Genomic DNA, 20,018 nt, shown 5'->3' with positions numbered 1-20,018 from the left:
TTCTACTAACATCTCAATTGTTTTGTTCAATGTTTATCAAACCAAATTTGGTTCGTCAACTTAGTTTGACCAAGATCTCTTTCATTGATCCTAATCAAACAAAGGGGCAAGTTGTTGACACCAAATTTTGGTCCGATGATTTTAAAATTAATACGTTTTGAGTCAAATACAAAAAAATATTTAGGAATTCTATTTTTTATTTTTGGGCCACAATATTGAGCCCATAGCTTAGGCCCGTAATTTTTTTGGTGTGGATAATATTTGTGGGTAGAGGATGAAAACAAAAAATAATTGATTTTATCTAAAAAAATAAAAATAAAATAAAAAATATGTCTTTCCCATATCGTTTCTCAAACAATTTTCAATTTTGCAACAGTCTCACATCGGTATTTCATCCTTTTTGAGGATTTTTGGGTTTCTATATAAACCAACTTCATTCACTATTTTTAGAGGAGGATTTTGGAGGGGAAGACCAAAGAGTACCCATAAAATTTTGAGAATGCTTTTGTGATTTTTCGAGTTGAGGAGGTGGAGTCGTCTCATTCAAACTCGTAGTTTCGATTCGCTGTCCAGAACCAGGCTAAGAAAAAAAATTACCTGGTTCTGGGCAGCGAACCGGAACTACGAGTTTGAAGGAGACGATTCCACCTCCTCAACTCGAAAAACCACAAAACACTTTAAAATTTTGAACTATGGAACCAAGAAATCTCAAAATTTTATGGGTACTCTTTGGTCTTCCCCTCTAAAATCCTCCCCTAAAAATAGTGAATGAAGTGGGTTTATATAGAAACCCAAAAATCCTCAAAAAGGATGAAATACTGATGTGGGACTGTTGCAAAATTGAAAATTGTTTGAGAAACGATGTGGGAAAGGCAGATTTTTTTTGTTTTTTTTTTTTAGATAAAATCAATTATTTTCTGTTTTCATCCATAACCCACAAATATTATCCACACCAAAAAATTATGGGCCTAAGCTATGGGCTCAATTTTGTGGCCCAAAATTAAAAAATAGAATTCCTAATTTTTTTTTGTATTTGACTCAAAACGTATTAATTCTAAAACCATCGAACCAAAATTTGGAGTCAACACTTATCCCTCAACCCGACTTGAGACACGACCCTAACCTTGTCCACCAACCCGACTTGAGACACGATCCTTGACCCTGACAATAACTTGATCCTCAACTCAAGGGACCTGACCTCGAGTTGAATCTCAATCTTCCCTGAGCCCAACTCGGAGTCAAGATCAGATTCAGGCTTAAGGTTAGCTCTCTGGTCTCAAATTTGATATTAGAGTCGAGGTTACAGCCTGAGTCGCCATCAGTCCTAAGTCATGGGCAGTGGCGGAGCCAGAAATATCTAAAAGAGTGTCCAGAAATAACAACTATTTATGTTAAGTGTGTCCAAAATAGGTTCTTTAATCATTTCGTATATCATTTTACTTGTATATATACTAATTTTTACCCTTGACAGTATGTGGCTTAGCCACTGGTCATGGGTCAAATCCCAAGTTCGGGTGCTGAAAGAGTATTTATGTACGAAAGTTCTTTTTATAAAATTTTTAGAAGAAAATAAGTTTTTCTGAAAAACAATTTTTAAAATATTCTGACCATGAGAAATAAAAAACAAGAAAATGCAGTATCCTCAATGCTTAGCTCTTCCATTTGCGGTCACCCATCAAATGTGTGATTCCTGAAATCATTTTCCCCTCCATGCAGGACACCTTAGAGTAGGGAGCATAGAAAAAACAATTTGAAATCTCACAACACCGGATGTATGTTTAAATCAACGAAAGAAGCAGCTACAAATGCAATATCGCGCAAGTCAAAACGCTCATGAGTCATTTTAAAACTAAGATGTGGTTTTTTCAACCTTATTGTTCAAGGCAAAATCAATCCATTTTTCGACCATGGATTCAGCAGAAGAATTATCAGCTGTGACGCGAAGAACGAGTGTGTGAACTTCAAAAATCATATTCAGAGGATTTGGCGGATATTTTCGATAGGCAAACTGGAAATTCTATCTTGTCCTTCCCCTGTTATCATTCCAACTTCATCAATTTCTGGAATGTTGAGAAATGACTTACTGAAGGTGAAGGAACAAAACATTGGGGGTAGGAGGAGGAGAGAATGAACTTGCAATCTCACTTATACAAACATTTATGCATTAATTTTACAAAATGACAAATATTACGAAAAATCTATTTTTAATAAGAACGACAGATAAATAGGAATGGAGAGAGTAACTTTTTCCCATCAAAAGGTATATAAATCCAACTTATCAGTATATATGCAACCGTTTGACTTGGAACATACTTTAAACCATCAACTGAAAAGGACCATTTTCTCCCAAATGTACAGAAACAGTAACTTGATCAGTTTTTTCAAAAGAGGATCATCCAAAAAGAAGTAGTTAGTTGCACAAAAAGAAACAAAACAAAATTATCCTCCAATCTCATTGCCGATAATATGCAATAACTTGTTATTTCTTAGAATGGATACGCTCTTATCAGGTTTTGGTTTGTGTACTTCTTCTGCTGAGAGCTCACCATCCTCCTCTCTACGAAACTGCATTTGCAATAATAGAATATGAAGTTTGCCAAGCACAATCACATTAACAAAGAAATAAAAACACACCAAAATTAACAAGACTAAAACAGTCGAATCCTCACTCATATACTAAAATTTTATCCTTAGTCATTCATCCTATATCTCTCCTTAGTGAATCGTGCAGTGCCATTGCCTATTGGAGTTGTAGATTACCTGGAAGAACTTTGTGGTGGAACCCAAAGTCAATGACAAAGTCTTCAAATCTGGAAGAATCCAAGTGAAATCATCTATAACCCCTTCAAAAGTACCATGACGTGAAATAATTTCTAACTCCAGATTCGTGATATCATTTACTGGTAATATATCAGTTACCTCAACAGGAATGAGGACAACCTGACAACCATCAAAACCAACTCACAATGATTGGTAACCAAACAATCGTATAGTCAAAAGCAACTCGTTCTGGAATCCCATTTGGAAAACACTTAGTTGATGTTGACAACAAGACTATATGACGTTGAAATTGAAAAAGAGTACTCTGGAAGGTTGTACTGGAAATGAATTTCACTAGAAAAGAATGGCAGAAAGTTAATAGAGTGAAAACCATTATTTACCTTGAGATGCTCCTCAAGTTGAAACCGAAATGATCGACAAAATTGTAAACAAACATTAATTTGCAATATATTAACATTTGTAAATTGTGAATGTCAAGATGCCTATCAAGTCAGAGTTACAAATAACAATAACCAAAAAGCAGCTTACATATGTCTTGGAAACCAAATACAATGTAAGCTAGTATTCAACTCAGTGTTTTAAATCAAAACTTTCGCCACATTTCATCCAATTAACCTATTTTGGATGTGTTACCAACAATATAATTTGCAAGCACTTTCTTTGTGTTTATCTCAATATATCCTCTAGTAAGAATTAGGAAGTTGGAGATGCGTATCAAGCAAAAGTTCTGTCATGCAACAAAGGAACATTAAAGATGAGTACAAACACGCAAATTGAATTCAAATGCTTTAATTTGTGTACAAGCAAGCATTATGGCTTTCATACCTATTTTTATTTATGAATTCAGGCCTTTAACAAAAAAAAAGCGTTATGGCTTTCTGGTGATAAATAAAATTGAACAAATTCCAAAACTCGTGAGAAGCTTTTATTAAAGGGGAAAGACTTGAGGCCACCATATTAAGTAACAAAAAAAACCATCAAACAGTCGATGCTTTCCTATAAGGCCATCCAAAGATAGCTTATAAGTAAAAAGGAAAAGTAAGCTAATATGCAACTAACCTATGTTGATGTGTAATCAATAATTTCATTTGCAGTCACGTTCTAATATTTATAAATACATGATCCTCTGGCAAGGGTACGAGTGTTGGGCATCAAGAAAATGCAGTATGGCATACAACAAAGGAACTTTGTAAGCATATAGAGGACTGGAGAGTCCCAGAAAAGGAGGAGAAAAAATGGTTACCTCTTCAATATCGCAGATCAAACTCAAATGCTTGGAGCGAGCACACGACTCCAACATATCTCTAAACCAACTGTAGTAGTAATCACGAAGCTTAAGGGGATCTAAATATAACAGAACGAATTCCAATTCTTGTAAATCTTCTATGCCTGTAAAATCTGTGAGGCCACCCTTATACTCAAATGATTTCAACTTGGGCGAATTTATTCTTGCCTCCCATTTCACAATGCTATCCTTCAGCACCAAGCTAACCAAATTCGGTTGAGAAATATGAAGTTTTTGCAACCTACTGCAAGTATCTATGATGAGTTTCTCAAGTAGAGGGAAATTGTCTATAAAATTCATCCATGTCATTTTTAAATCATCGCCATCCCAATCAAACAATGTCAAATCTTCATCATTAATATTACACAACGTCAAACTCCGCACTGTTGGTTTGGAAGTAATCTCAACTTCACATAAGTCACTGTAACCATCTATGATAAGTTTCTCAAGTAGAGGGAACTTTTCTATAAAATGTATCAATGTTTCTGGGTCATAAGCATCTCGCAACGTCAACTCTCGTACTGTTGTCGTGGACGCAATCTCTACTTCACACATGTCTATGCTGAATGAAATAAATTCAATCGAATGAAGATTTGGGGACTCGACACGTATTTTACCATCAGAACAAAGAAGATGCACTCCGAAAAATTCCAGATTAGGATTTGAAACTACAATAGTACGCAACTTTTTAGTGTCCTGAATGCGTAACTGTTCAATTAGTGGGCATCCAGCAATGAGATCCTTAAAATCATCATCCTCAATGCAAACAACAAATAGAAAGAGTACTTTAAGAGCAGGAAGCTTAAAGGAACAATTTGTGATCTCACAATCCGATATAATTAAATGAACTAATGTATGAGCGCAAAATGCAAAACCACACAGATAGTAATGATCACGATTAATCGTTTTTAAACTGAGACATAACCTTTTAATGCTATTTTCCAAGGCAAAAGAAATCCACTTGTTTACGAGCAGTTCAGCAGGAGAATTTTCAACTGTCATTCGAAGACAGAGTTTGTCGACATCACAATTGTATTCAGAGGGCTTCTGACGGATTTCTAAGGACTTTATCAAGTAAGTTAAGAAGGAATCTCTTTTAGGTTTATCTGCAACACTGTATCGTGAATAGTCGGCACCAAAATCAATTTCGTCCAAAAAAATTCTAGGATGAGAAGCCCAAATGCTTTGCCATTTTTTGGACAAAATACTAGTTTTGACTGCATCGATCCGTGGAAGGCGAAAGTGAATTTCACGGATGATTTCAATTGGCAAATTGGAAATTCTGTCCACCGAATTTCTTTGTTGTTTTGGGTTTTTTTTACGTCTGTAATACCTTCTTCTCTTCGGCATTTTCAGACGGAGGTGAAACAAATTAGATGAACCAGAAGAAGTTAAAATGCTAAACTTTTAGGTTTAGGAAGATGACAAATGTTCTTGGTTATATGTTCTATATTTACTTACTACATATAAATTGGATCCTTTATTTGGTTTCAAATTACAACTTTGACCTTTTAACTTTGTCACTGCACAAATAGATACTTTAACTATTCAAAACTTTAAAAAAACACTCGAATCCTACCTAATAAAATGCGTGAAATACACCCAAATTAGGCGCATCGGAGATAAACAGTAAAAAAACATTGAAAAGACTATTAAATCCTGGGAAAATGCACAACCTCCCTAGATTATGATCGAAATTCCAGAAAATACACCTTAACTAAACTAAGGTCCTATTGTCCCCCTGAACTTATTTTTTTGTAATTTTATACACCTTTTTTTACGTGACATCCAAATATCTCTCATGCGCCTCAATTACGTGAAGTCACGAAATATGCCACGTAAGATAAAATATGTATAAAAATTTTTAAAAAAAAGTCCAGAGGTAATAGAACCTTAGTTTAGTTAAGATGTGTCTCTGAGATTTCGATCATAGATTAGGGGGTACTTGTGCATTCTCCCTTAAATCCTTCTCTGAAATAATTTTGCAACAAAAACATTAAATTCCTCTAGTGATTTCCATATTGGCTTGAATATCTCATCAACAATATGCGATTCTTGTTTGTAAAGTGTTGAACCTTGACTAAATTAAGGAACCTTGACTAGTGATTTCCATATTGACTTGAATAACTGATCAACAATATGTAATTCTTGTTTGTAAAGTGTTAAACCTTGATTAAATTAAGGAAGAAGATAGAAAATCGTTCAAGAATATAATTTTTCTACACATATCTTGAACAATTTTTTCTTTGACGTATAAGAAGCATAAATTTTAGAAATTTAGATTAGGATTTTGTTTTAGAACAAAGAGATGAAGAGCTTAGTAAAAATTTTTCCCATAAATGAATTTGGTATCTTTTTAAATAATTTTCTTACCTGTTTCTAATGTTTAGTTAGTAATAAGAAATTATTGGCTTATATAATTTAGACTAGTTCTCGACACTTGCTTTGCACGTGTATATTACACGTTTAAATGAAAATAAAATTTGGTTCAATCTTTTTTGGCTAAATACACATATGAAAATGTTAAAGAAAAAAACAGTTGTTACCTTACCCTCCTAAGGGATATATATATATATATATATATATATATTAGTATCTTAGGACCATCGGGTGGTGGGGGAGATTATCTCCGGACAGGTATCATCATGGTAGATGTTTTCAATCATATGTCAGATTTGTAATAATATAACCATGAATAAATAACAACTCTGGTGATCTATCTTCTGGAGTTTATTCTTCATATATCGATCCTGATATCCCAAACCATGATTCTCCTATCAAGGCACAAAGCATATTTGCCCAAGAAGCTAAGATGGTTTCATTTTTTGAATTCCATCTAACCTGGAAAACTTTCTCTTTGTGACAATCTAAATGATGAATATGAGTATATCTCAGTATGGTACTGATGTAGCCATTTGAATTCCATATAATGAAGTATATAAGCATATTTACAGTGATGTAACCCTTTAAATTCCATATATAAATGATTATACTCCTTTCATTTTTCATGCATCCTTTCAAATTTCCTAATAAAGTGATTAAGTCTTTTCAACTTTCAAATTAATTGACAGAAAATGTTGTTCAATAATTTTATCTAATTAATTAAAAATTTAATTACTTTTTAATTTGTATTAAAGGCTAATTAGTAATTCAACTTTGAAGTTGAGAGCTTCCCACTTATAATAATATATGATTAATTTGGGAAAATACTATGACATCGGACCTAAAAACCCAAGATTTAACACAAACTCATCTTGAAACTAATATGACCGTACCAACGACCCGATACATGACCCTATTAGATTCAAGACATAATACATTAATAAGCTCTTTAATTTGGTCTAATTTCATATTTATGTCCTTCAATTTTGAGTATGAATAAATAGACACTTAAACTACTGAATACTTTTGTCATAATAAGGAAACATATTATTCTTTTTGAAACAGACTAAAAAAAAACAGAGACATTTTTTTAAACGAAGGAAGTACTATTTAAGAACGGTATTATTAACCGAAAGAAACTGTCATTCAAGGATATTAATTCTAGAGCTTTACTTAAACGATACAAATATTTCACGCTCCATTTCTCATTAAAATAAAGTAGACAATGTTGTCGCATGATTTTTTTTTTTATCCATTCATGACTATAAAAATGCAACTCTTTAAAAATGGTAAGCTACTGCAACAGTTGAATGCTACTATGATATCACTAACCCCTCAAAATGCAGGCCGATTCAGACCTATATCATGTTGTAATGTGTTGTACAAGATAATTCCAAGATGATCTGTGGAAGACTGGAAGGTGCTATAGCTATATTGTCGCAGAAATCAGGCAGCCTTTGTTACAGGAAGGTCACTATTGCATAATGTGTTGATATGTCACGACCTTCTAAGGCATTAAAGAGAAAGACATCCCCGCGGTGTATGATGAAGATAGACCTCAGGAAGGCTTATGATATGGGAGTTCATTGAGGAGGCACTACAGGGCTATGGCTTTCCGAAGACATTCATACGATTAGTAATGAACAGTATAACCTGAACAAAATTTTCTATCACGGTAAGCTGCTAAGGAAAGAGAGGATGTGTAGGTTGCAAATACCAGTTGAAGATGACAAATGCTGCCTATGTGATGCTAATAAGGTGGAAACTTCAGTGCATCTATTCTCTGAATAATTTCATGCTCAATAAAAAAGAATGAAAATGGGACTTGTTGTAAAAAATACGAAATAGAGTAATGAAACATAGCAAATCAACCTTGAATGAGCAAAATATTTCTTCTCCGAAATGTACAGAAACAAACAGTAACTTCATCAGTTTTTGTCAAAAGAAGCAGAACAAAAGCATTCTTTCAAATCATGGAACAATTGTTTGGCTGCACAACTTCTCCAATCTCAAAATCTTATCAGGTTTGGATTGGGCACTTCTTTTGCTGAGAGCACATTATCCGCTCTACTAAACTGCAATTGCAAATAATAGAATATGATGTTTGCCAACCACAATCAGAGACACGAAAAGTAACAATACTAAAACAGTCATTCATTCTATACTAGTTGTTACGACCAGACAAAAGTTAACTGTGGAAAAGCCAATTGGAGTTGTAGATTACCTGGAAGAACTTTGTGGTGTAACCCAAAGTCAATGACAAAGTCTTCAAATCTGGAAGAATACTGATGAGCTCATCTGTAACCTCTTCAAAAGTACCATGACGTGAAATAATTTCTAACTCCAGATGCTCCATATTAGTTACTGGCAATATGTGTGTTACATATTTAGGATTGATGATAACCTGACAACCATCAAAAAGCAACTCAGAAAACCAAACAATCGTATACTCGTTCTGGTGTCCCATTATATTGGCAACATAGACTATATGACGTTGAAGTTGAAAGAGAGTACTTGGAAGAAATGCAGAACATCGTATGCATATGGAAGACAGAAAAAGGGTTACCTTTTTACTATTGCAGATCACACTCAAATGCTTGGAACGAGCACACGACTTCAAAATATCCCTAAACCATCTGTACCAGCATTTAGAAAGCCTTACAGGATCTAAATATACCTTAACGAATTCCAATTCTTTCAAATCTTCTATGCCCTTAATTTTTGTGAGGCGACCCTTGAACTCCAACGATTTTAACTTGGATGAATTTATTCGTACCTCGTCTTCTACAATGCAATCCATCAGCACCAGGCTAGCCAAATTTGGTTGAGAAAGATGAAGCATTTGCAACTTACAATCAGCTATGATCAGTTTCTCAAGTAGAGTGAATTTGTCGATAAAATCCGTCCATGTCGTATATTTTTCTCTAACATTACGCAATGTCAAATTCCTTACTGTTGGCAATGGATCATTCTCACATTCACTTACCATATCGCAATCATCTATCAGGAGTTTCTCAAGTAGAGGGAATTTTTCTAAAAAAACCGCCCATGCCGTATTTACTTGACTAACATTACGCAATGTCAAATGCTGTACCGTTGGCATTGGATTAATCTCAGCTTCACTTAAGATACTGCAATCATCTATCTCGAGTTTCTCAAGTAGAGGGAATTTTCCTATAAAATTCAACAATGTCTGTTCATGATAAGCTCTTCGCAATGTCAAATTCCGTACTGTTGGCAATGGATTACTCTCAGCTTCACTTAAGATAGTGCAATCATCTATCTTGAGTTTCTGAAGTAGAGGGAATTTTTTCATAAAATGCATCACTGTCTCTTTATGATAAGCTTTTCGCAATGTCAACTCTCTTACGGTTATGGTAGAAGTAATCTCTAATTCACAAAAGTCCACAATGAATGAAATAAATTCAAGTGAATGAAGATTTGGGGACTCTATACGTATTTTACCATCACAACTAGGAAGATGAACTCCGAAAGATTTCAGTTGAGGATTTGAAACTACAATAGTATTCAATTTTTGAGTATCCAGAACACGTAATTTTTCAATTCGAGGACAAGCAGCAATGAGATCCTTGAAATGATGATCCTCAATGCAAACAACGAATAGAAAGAGAAACTTAAGAGCAGGAAGCTTGAATGAACAATTCGTAATGTGACAATCGGATATAGTTAAATCAACTAATGTAGTAGAGCAAAATGCAATACCATGCAGGTAGTAATGATTAGGATAAATCGTCTTTAAAGCAAGAGATAACAATTTAACGTTTTTTTCCAAGGCAAAACAAATCCACTTCTTTACCAGATTTTTAGGAGGAGGAGAGTCTTCAAGTGTTGTCATTCGAAGAAAGAATTTGTCAATATCACAATCGTATTCAGAGGGCCTCTTACGGCTTTCTAACAACTTGATCAAGTAACTCAAGAAGGCAACTCTTTTAGCTTTATCTGAAACACGATATTTTGAATAGTCGGCACCAAAATCCATTTCGTCCAAAATAATTCTAGGATGAGAAGCCCAAATTCTTCGCCATATTTTCGACAAAATATTGAATTTCGCGCCAACTTTCCATGGAAGATAAGACTGAATTTCACGGATTATATCCGTTGGCAAATTCGAAATTCTGTCCAATGGCGAATTGGAAACTCTGTTCACTGGCGAATTCGAAATACCCTTCACTGGCAAATTCGAAATACCGTCCACCTGCGAATTGGAAATTCTGTTCACTGATTCTTCTGGCAAATTGGAAATTTCGTTCACTGATTCTTCTGGCAAATTGGAAATACCGTTCACTGATTCTTCTGGCAAATTGGAAATACCGTTCACTGATTCTTCTGGCAAATTGGAAATTTCGTTCACTGATTCTTCTGGCAAATTGGAAATACCGTTCACTGATTCTTCTGGAAAATTGGAAATACCGTTCACTGATTCTTCTGGCAAATCGGAAATTCTGTCCTGAGATCTTCTTCGTTTCGTCATTTTCAAGATAAAAGTGTTGTTGCTTTCCAACTGATGTAATGGGGAAAAAGAATTACAGAGAGAAGAATAATGAGTTCATTCTGTTATATATATATTGTGGGTATCAAAGAAGAAGGATTAAAATGCAAAACAGAAAATAGAAAGGGACTAAATAGCAAACTAACTCAATTTGAAACTTGATATGACCCCGAGCCCACTCGTGGTCAAGATTGGAGATTAGAGTCATCATTGTGTCTCAAGTCATGAATCAGATCTCAAGTTGGGATTGGTGAGGTTGAAAGAGTATTTTATGTTGTCAAAGTCATTTTTTTTGTTAAAATAAGAAGAAAATTGGAAAGCACTTTTAAAAATATTTAAGCTAATTAAATATGAGAAAATTAATAAATATATTCTGATTGAATTCATGATCTGGGGTCGTAGAATTGTTAATAATCCCGGATAATTAGTGATTGTTTATTGATTCTCGAATTGTATTGATGACTCTGTTACAACTTTATCAGGGAAAATGTTTTAGGGTGAGATTTGAAACTTACCACATTAGCATTACAATAAAAATGATCATTAGCGATATTTAATTTTTAATTGCCATTAAATATTTTTAACGGCAATTGTCACTCTTTATATATGTCCCTAAAGTCTTTAGCGACATTAGTTCTAATAACACTTAACTAATACCGGTAATGATATTAGCACTTTTTATTAGTATCAATATTTAGTACCGCTAAAAGTTGTTTTTGTTGTAGTATATGCAATATTTTAACTCTTCGATTCTAGGGCACACAACAATGCCCTAGATCCTCAATGCATACATAATTCAGAAAAAAGTGACCGTAGAGTAGGTATGTTACACAAGTGAAATCATAATCTCCATTAGAAGCTAGAATGCTACGTTACACAAGTAAAAACGCTTTCAATGCTGCATCTGCCATTAATAAGCATAGTAATATTGATGATAACAAAGTTTTCAAGAGTTAAAGAGGCACTTCTGCAGAAAAAGAAAAAAAAAAAGAAGAACAAATTACACCTATCACTACATATTAAATTTTCTTTCAAAAAATTGGTCCAGTACCATAGCGACTGACCAAGTCATGGAACAATTGTTCAGCGATAACAGTTGCGAATCTCTAAGCTTCAACCTCTGATCGATAATATGGAGTTCAAAATGAGTTGTTAATTCCTTCACATCATTCCTCTCTACGAAAACTGCATTTGCAATATAATAAATATGAAGTTCGTCAAGTACAATCACAGAGACGGAAATAAAAAACATAGGAAAAACACTCCCAACCTAATAAGACTAAAACAGTCGAATCCATGAACTCTCACGCATATCCTAATATTTTATCCTCAGCCATTCTACAATCTCTTCTTAGTCAGTCGTGCAGTGCCATTGCCGGCCAAAATGACTTGACAAAAAATTAACGACAATGATAGAATTTAGACGCCAATTGGAGTTGTAGATTACCTTAAAGAACTTTGTGGTGGAACCCAAAGTCAATGGCAAAGTCTTCAAATCTGGAAGAATACTGATGAGCTCATCTATAACCACTTCAAAAGTACCATGACGTGTTTTAATTTCTAACTCCAGATTCTTGATATCATTTACTGGTAATATGTCAGTTACCTTAACAGGAATGAGGACAACCTGGCAACCATCAAAAGCAACTCAGAATGATTAGTAACCAAACAATCGTATACTCGTTCTGGTGTCCCATTAAGAAAACATTTAGTGATGTTGACGACAAGACTATATGATGTTGAAGAGTACTCAGAAGATTGTGACTGGAAATGAATTTCACTAGAAAATGAACCATTATTTCCCTTGAGATGCCTCCTCAAACAAGTTGTTAAACTTCAAATTGTCTATTTCAAGTTGAAACCGAAATGATCGACAAAATTGTAAACAAACATTAATTTGCAATTACAAATAGTGCATGTCAAGATACCTATCAAGTCACAGTTACAAATAACAATAACCAAAAAGCAGCTTATTATATATATGTCTTGGGAAACAAAATATATTAAGCTAGTATCCAACTCAGTGTTTCAAATCAAAGGTTTCGTAACATTTCATCCAATTAACCTATTATGGATGTGTTACTGATAATATAATATGCAAGCACTTCCTTCGTCTTTATTAAGATTAGGAAGCTGGAGATGTGCATCAAGAAAAAGTTGTGTCATGTAATAAAGGAACATTAAAGATGATTGACATAGATGTATTCTATGAGCTTTACAATGTTAACACGCAAATCAAATTCAAATAGCAATATTGCAAGTCAAATTCAAATAGCAATATTTTTTAACCAAGTAAATGCAGTATGGCATGCAACTAATTAAGGAACGTCGTAAGCATATAGAGAACTGGAGAGTCCCAAAAAAAGAGTTACCTCTTGAATATCGCAGATCAAACTCAAAGTTTTGGAACGAGCACACGACTCCAAAATGTCTCTAAACCAACTGTACAAGTTATCAGGAAGCTCAATGGGATCTAGATATAACAGAACGAATTCCAATTCTTGTAAATATTGTATGCCCGTAAAATCTGTGAGGCCACCCTTATACTCCAATGATTTTAACTTGGGTGAATCTATTCTTACCTCCCGCCGCACAGTGCTATCCTTGAGCACCAAGCTAACCAAATTCGGTTGAGAAATATGAAGTTTTTGCGACCAACCGCAAGTATCTAGGACGAGTTTGTCAAGTAGAGGGAATTTTTCTATAAATGTTTCTGGGTCATTAGCATGTAGCAACGTCAACTTTCGTACGGTTGTGGTGGACATAATCTCTAATTCACACAGGTGTATGTTGAATGAAATAAATTCAAGTGAATGAAGATTTGGGGATTCTATACGTATTTTACCACCACCATGAGGACAAGGAAGATGCACTCCAAAGAATTGCAGGTTAGGATTTGAAACTAGATTAATAGTACGCAACTTTTTAGTGTCCTGAATGCGTAACTGTTCAATCAGTGGGCATCCAGCTATGAGATCCTTAAAATCATCATCCTCAACAAATAGAAAGAGTAACTTAAGAGCAGGAAGCTTAAAGGAACAGTTTGTAATCTTACAATCCGATGTAATTAAATCAACTAATTTATGAGAACAAAATGCAACACCATACAGATAGTAATGATCACGACGAATCGTTTGTAAACTGAGACATAACCTTTTAATGCTATTTTCCAAGGCAAAAGAAATCCACTTGTTTACGAGCAGTTCATCAGCATCAGAATAAACTATCATTCGAAGAAAGAGTTCGTCAACTTCACAATTTTTGTGCCTCTCACGGATTTCTAACGACTTAATCAAGTAAGTTAGGAAGGCATCTCTTTTAGGTTTATCTTTAACTCTGTATCGTGAATAGTCGGCACCAAAATCAATTTCGTCCAACAAAATTTTCGGGTGAGAAGCCCAGATTCTTTGCCATTTTTTCGACAAAATACTAGTTTTCACTGCATAGATCCGTGGAAGACGACTCTGAATTTCACGGATGATTTCAATTGGCAAATTCGATATTCTGTCCATCGGCGTTATATTTTCAGACTCAACTTTTAGGTTTAGGATGTCAATTTATATTCTCTATTTACACAAGGCTGTGTGTTTGTGAACCAAGCTGGCTCCGTAAGGCCCTATTAGAGATTTTGATTTGGGATCCAGGCCCAATTAGTTATTGTTAAAAGGTCTAGCGATTAGAGGAACAGGATTTAAGTGAGTTAGATATACATTCAACACACCTAAAATTGAACGATTTGAAATCAAGTTAAAAGGATTGAAACGCGTTTCCCATGTAACCAAGTTTGAAAGGGAAGATATTGTATGCTCTATAAAAAGGAATGAAAACGAGAATGGTATTGAAAATATGAAAGAGATTAACGAAATATTTGATTGTAGCAAAATATTTCTTCACCGAAATGTAGAGAAACAAACAGTAACTTGATGAGTTTTTGTCAACAGAGGATCATGCAAAGTAAGTAGAAAAACAGAACAAAATCACTCTCCAATCTGTTTGCTGATCATACTTCTAAGAATGGATACTCTCCTATTAGGTTTTGGATTGTGCACTTCTTCTTCTGCGGAGAGATCACCATCCTCGTCTATACGAATCTGCATTTGCAATAATAGAATATGAAGTTTGTCAAGCACAAACAAACAGTTGAATCCTAAAATTCTCTTCTTAGTGAGTCGTGTAGGTTACCTGGAAGTACTTTGTGGTGGAACCCAAAGTCAATGACAAAGTCTTCAAATCTGGAAGAATACTGATGAGCTCATCTGTAACCTCTTTAAAAGTAGCATCAAGTGTTTTAATTTCTAACTCCAGATGCTCCATATCAGTTATCGACACTAAATGTTTTAGATATTCAGGAATGATGATAACCTGACAACCATCAAAAAGCAACTCAGAAAACCAAACAATCGTATACTCGTTCCCATTATAGACATTGAAGTTGAAAAAGAGTGGAAGAAAAAGGGTGGGTTGGGTTACCTTTTGACTATTGCAAATCACACTCAAATGCTTGGAACGAGCACACGACTTCAAAATATCTCGAATCCATTTGTACCACCAGTATGTATCCATGTCTACAGGTTCTAAATACAACAGAACGAATTCCAGTTCTTCCAAATCTTCTATGCCCTCAAAATTTGTGTGTTGACCCTTATACTCCAACGATTTCAACTTGGGTGTAGTTAGTCGTATCAACTGTACTACCGTGCAATCCATCAGCACCAAGCTAGCCAAATTTGGTTGAGAAATATGAAGGTTTTGCAACCTACTGCAATCATGTATGATGAGTTTCTCAAGTAGAGGGAACTTATTTATCAAATGCATCAACGCCTCTTGGTTATTAGCATTTCCCACTGTCAACTCTCTTACAGTTGTGGCGGAAGTAATCTCTACTTTACACACGTACTTGGTGAATGAAAATTCAAGTGAATCAAACTCTGCAGACTCTATTCGTATTTTACCATTAGAACAAGAAAGATTCCCTCCAAAAAATTTCAGATGAGGATTTGAAACTACAATAGTATGCAACTCTCGAGTATCCAGAACACGTAATTTTTCAATTCGAGGACAAGCAGCAATGAGATCCTTGAAATCATGATCCTTAATGCAAACAGCGAATAGAAAGAGAAGCTTAAGAGCAGGAAGATTGAATGAACAATTAGTAATGTGACAATCCGATATAGTTAAACCAACTAATTCAGTACCGGAAAATGCAATTCCACGCAGGTAGTAAGGAGTACGATTAATCTTCTTTAGACCAAGACATATCATTCTAACCTTTTTCTCCAAGGCAAAAGAAATCCACTTGTTTACCAGATGTTCAGCAGAAGGATCGTATTCAAGTGTCATTCGAAGAAAGAGTTTGTTAACACTGTAGTCCAATTCAGAGTTCCTCTCACGGATTTCTAACAACTCCATCATGTGAGTAAAGAAGGCATCTCTTCTGGGTTTGTCTGTAGAACTGTAATTTGTATAGTCTGCCCCAAAATCCGTTTCGTCCAACCAAATTATAGGATGAGAATACCAAATGCTTCGCCATTTCTTCGACAAAATACTAGTTTTCACTACTTCTTTCCATGGAAGGTGAGAGTGAATTTCACCGATCAGACCGATTGGCAAATTAGAAATTATGTCCATTGGAAGATCCTCTATAGACATTCTTCGCTGCTTCACAACTCTTAGATCTAGGGTTAGAAAGATGAAAAAGTGTTGATGAGTGAGTTACAGAGAGAAAAATTCATTCCCAGTTCATTCTGTTGCAGAGAGTTTTATATATTCTAAGTATCAAAGAAGAAGGATTAAAATGAAAAACATAAAACAGAAAAGGACTAAATAGCAAATTAATGATAACTAACTCCAACCGCCAAACTATTTCTATACAACTCAATGCTCATTCTCTATTGGCTCGAGATTAGTTAGATATAAGATGGGGAGTTATTATAAAGTGATTTTATTTACGGAAAATTGTATATGATAACAAGCTAATAATTTAAATTAAACATTATAATCGTACTTTGATTTAATTGTGTCTTGTAATAAACTGTTTGGCAGTCGTATTTCTCTTAAACTCTCGTTCGCCACTCTCCCTCTCTCGTTCACTACCTCTCGCTTTTATACAAACAAAAATGTATAAAATGTGATTGCGTTTGTATAAAGCGAGAGAATTAAGTTACCCCAGGAATTCTTGTTGATAGGGGAGAACCGGTGAATAAGTATGTTATCATCAACAAAGGGAAAATGTTAGTTTGAAGCTGATTTGAGATGTTAGTTCGAACTTGATATGAAGTTTTAATGATTTAACAAACTTATTCATCTAACAAGAAATCAGATCCTTGTTATTGGAACAGCTAACAGTGAGATATATGTTAAACTCAATATGAGGTATATTTGTGTGTTATTATCAAACAGAGAGAAAATGTTATATTTTAAGTGTTTTGATGATCCTCACAAAAAGGGGAAAATGGTTAATATAGAGTTAAAGTTGTGACCTCTACCTTCACACCTTGTGATCAAATTTTAAATTTTAATTCCATATAAGAATAAGACTACTTCTGGCAAAAATTAGTAACTATAACTAACAAGTGACTATAACTATAAGATTAAAACTTTCAAATTTTGAATTTGTAGATTAAAGGAGTTTGTTCTTCTACTAACTTTGTTAAAACCAAAACAAATACGGTTTGTGGGCTTCCTTCCCCAACGGCCCATCTAAACAGATAGAGGAGTAGAATAATTATTTATTCAATTTTAATATTTTAAAAAATATATCATGTATGCGTTTAATTTAAATTTTGTTTGAATGGTTGTGACATATTAATTCATAATATACTATATATTGTATTGTATGCTTTGTGTTCTATTGTTTAAACAACTATAGTTGGATAGGCTGAATTATTACGTAATATCACATATTTATAATTTGAAAGATAAATCAACAAGAAATCTATGCTATGGGTATGGGTGCAACTATTATGAAAATGTAAGGTAAATGATAAGATAATGTTATTAAATAATAAATAAAGATAAATTATGACTAAAATATTAAGATTATGATACAATCATATCAAATCGGGCGTTACACAAAATGGATATTGTTCATTGTTACCTAATAATGGATTTAGACGATATAATAAAAATAACGTAACTATCAAAATAAACATTGTACTCAAAATAACAATACAATACGATAGGTAATGACTATCAAAACAAAAGTGTTATATGTCCATTTAATTTGTATAGTAGATGATTTTAGTGCATAGAAATTCAGCTTATACGCATAAAGTTTTTTGTTCACAATAATTTATCTTGATTATTGAAAACGATACTATTTAAACTACATATGCTGCTGATATTTTGTATACATTAAACATGATGGAGTAGAGATAGATGTTTCAAACTTACTAATAAAATATATTCTATGAACTGTTAAAGGTACTTTTATTATCATTCCTAATATAACAATTATGATTTGTATATACTAATTATCGTTTTGATTTATTAAAATGTTAGATTTGATATAAGAAAACGATAACTCAATTAAAAAAAAAGGGAAGGTTCTACCGAGAATTGAACTCGGGCTATTGGATTCAGAGTCCAATGTCCTAACCGCTAGACCATAGAACCTTTGTGTTATAATTTTTCTGTCATTATATTAATAGAATAAATTAGATACCCCAGAGAATTTAAATAGCTGGTTTTAGTGAAATTTATTTCAGTAGAACGTCTGATCTTTTATTGTTTATTTAAGTTTTCGATAAAAGTCAAATTTTCATTTTATATATATATATATATATAAGTATTGACACTTTTTAATAGTGTTTTTGGCCAAAAACATCTTTCAACTATACACCAAACATAAACTACATTCTTAAAGTATCATTTTTAGCAGAAAATATCCTTTAAGATACCCCAAACTTAAACTGCATCCTTACAGCATCATTTTTAGCAGAAAACATTCTTTAAGTATTTGTAAGTGAACAACTTTCATCCTTTTGTTAAATATTGTCAAAAAATTAAGAGATGTTACAAAAAAAATGAGTAGCTAACATGACTACTAACAAAAGTTATTCTGGAAAATTTTAATACTTTCTACAAGAAGTTCTTTGAAAATAAATCTTAGACACTATTGTTCATGGATGATATTCTTGGCATATTTAAGAATAATAATTAGGAAGGAACGACTTAATTTTTTGTGGGATATATCGATTAGTTTTCTGATAAATTCAAGTAGAAGGATGAAAATTGTTTACTGTAAAATACTTGAAAGATGTTTTCTACTAAAAATGATACTTTAATGATGTAGTTTAAGTTTGGGGTATAATTAAAAGATGTTTTCTGCTAAAAATGGTACTTTAAAGATGTAATTTAAGTTTGAGTTATAATTGAAGGATATTTTTGGCCAAAAACTCCTTTTTAATATAAGTGAAAAGTTTAGTCTAGTGAATAAGTGGTTGGGAAAATTCCTTAAGATTGCGTGTTCAAAAAGTCTCATATTAGGGGGTAAGTGCTCCCTAACAAAGGTGACTTCGTACTCAAGGAACTTGAACTCGAGATCTCTTGATTAAGAATAAAAAAGTACTTATCACTCTACCACAATCTTTATTGGTATAATTTTTTTTTTTTAATTATAACCATTGATATCTTTTTATGTAAGTGCAGAGCCTGTTACTTTGTAACCACTTTTCTGTTCTTTTGCTAGCCTTCTGTGATAATAATGCAATTTCACTTTATACAAAGATTCTGACATAGTACAACATGGTTTACAGGTATCCGATTCTAGTGTTGTGGTGTTTCTCCTTGCAATTACATTGTCAAGTTTTAGTGTTACTTAACCTTAGATAATAACCGCCTGAGGCGAACCCATGATTTGAAGATCGTTTGGTATAAAGATCAATAATGTAGGGATTAGTAATGCAGAGATTGGTAATGCAGGAACTAGTAATGAACGAATTATTTTTATCAAGTGTTTTGATTCATTCTTTCTTACCTAATTTTGTATATGGTTTAAATGTTTAAAAACAATTCTTTCCAATTATACCCTAGAGTTATTATGAAATTTTCTATTTCTAT

At 33.5% G+C, this 20,018-nt stretch overlaps 4 protein-coding genes and 1 non-coding gene across 6 annotated transcripts; all 5 read right to left on the bottom strand.

Moving 5' to 3' along the window:
* Window positions 1-2,244: 2,244 nt before the first annotated feature.
* Window positions 2,245-5,508, bottom strand: LOC101263338 (F-box/FBD/LRR-repeat protein At1g13570-like). 2 transcript variants are annotated; one of them, XR_011211238.1, is made up of 3 exons: window positions 4,025-5,506; window positions 2,761-3,114; window positions 2,245-2,565 (listed from the first exon to the last, which is right to left on the bottom strand). XR_011211238.1 is itself a non-coding variant. In XM_004245226.5 (3 exons), exons 1-3 carry the CDS (start codon window positions 5,414-5,416, stop codon window positions 2,440-2,442), a joined length of 1,698 nt encoding a protein of 565 aa, XP_004245274.2. In that variant the 5' UTR covers window positions 5,417-5,508; the 3' UTR covers window positions 2,245-2,439. The 2 variants fall into 2 exon arrangements, 1 of the variants encoding a protein (XP_004245274.2); XM_004245226.5 differs by having other exon boundaries at window positions 2,761-2,940; window positions 4,025-5,508.
* A 2,795-nt stretch (window positions 5,509-8,303) lies between these two features.
* LOC104648861 (putative F-box/LRR-repeat protein At3g28410) lies at window positions 8,304-11,812 on the bottom strand. The gene is made up of 3 exons (XM_010326872.3): window positions 9,015-11,812; window positions 8,673-8,852; window positions 8,304-8,523 (listed from the first exon to the last, which is right to left on the bottom strand). Exons 1-3 carry the CDS (start codon window positions 10,938-10,940, stop codon window positions 8,458-8,460), a joined length of 2,172 nt encoding a protein of 723 aa, XP_010325174.1. The 5' UTR covers window positions 10,941-11,812; the 3' UTR covers window positions 8,304-8,457.
* A 61-nt stretch (window positions 11,813-11,873) lies between these two features.
* On the bottom strand, window positions 11,874-14,556 carry LOC104648925 (putative F-box protein At1g49610). The gene is made up of 3 exons (XM_010326978.4): window positions 13,331-14,556; window positions 12,406-12,585; window positions 11,874-12,143 (listed from the first exon to the last, which is right to left on the bottom strand). Exons 1-3 carry the CDS (start codon window positions 14,468-14,470, stop codon window positions 12,135-12,137), a joined length of 1,329 nt encoding a protein of 442 aa, XP_010325280.1. The 5' UTR covers window positions 14,471-14,556; the 3' UTR covers window positions 11,874-12,134.
* A 247-nt stretch (window positions 14,557-14,803) lies between these two features.
* LOC104648860 (putative F-box protein At3g58860) lies at window positions 14,804-16,730 on the bottom strand. The gene is made up of 3 exons (XM_010326871.4): window positions 15,429-16,730; window positions 15,141-15,320; window positions 14,804-15,049 (listed from the first exon to the last, which is right to left on the bottom strand). Exons 1-3 carry the CDS (start codon window positions 16,605-16,607, stop codon window positions 14,936-14,938), a joined length of 1,473 nt encoding a protein of 490 aa, XP_010325173.2. The 5' UTR covers window positions 16,608-16,730; the 3' UTR covers window positions 14,804-14,935.
* Window positions 16,731-18,500: 1,770 nt separating this feature from the next.
* Window positions 18,501-18,572, bottom strand: TRNAQ-CUG (transfer RNA glutamine (anticodon CUG)). Its single transcript has one exon. It is a non-coding gene; the product is annotated as a tRNA-Gln (tRNA).
* Between the last annotated feature and the right edge of the window lie 1,446 nt (window positions 18,573-20,018).

This window comes from Solanum lycopersicum, chromosome 8, assembly GCF_036512215.1.
Source record: "Solanum lycopersicum chromosome 8, SLM_r2.1".
Taxonomy (NCBI): domain Eukaryota; kingdom Viridiplantae; phylum Streptophyta; class Magnoliopsida; order Solanales; family Solanaceae; genus Solanum; species Solanum lycopersicum.
Note: the sequence above shows the minus strand (reverse complement) of the source record. Positions and strands in the feature narration are given on the sequence as shown.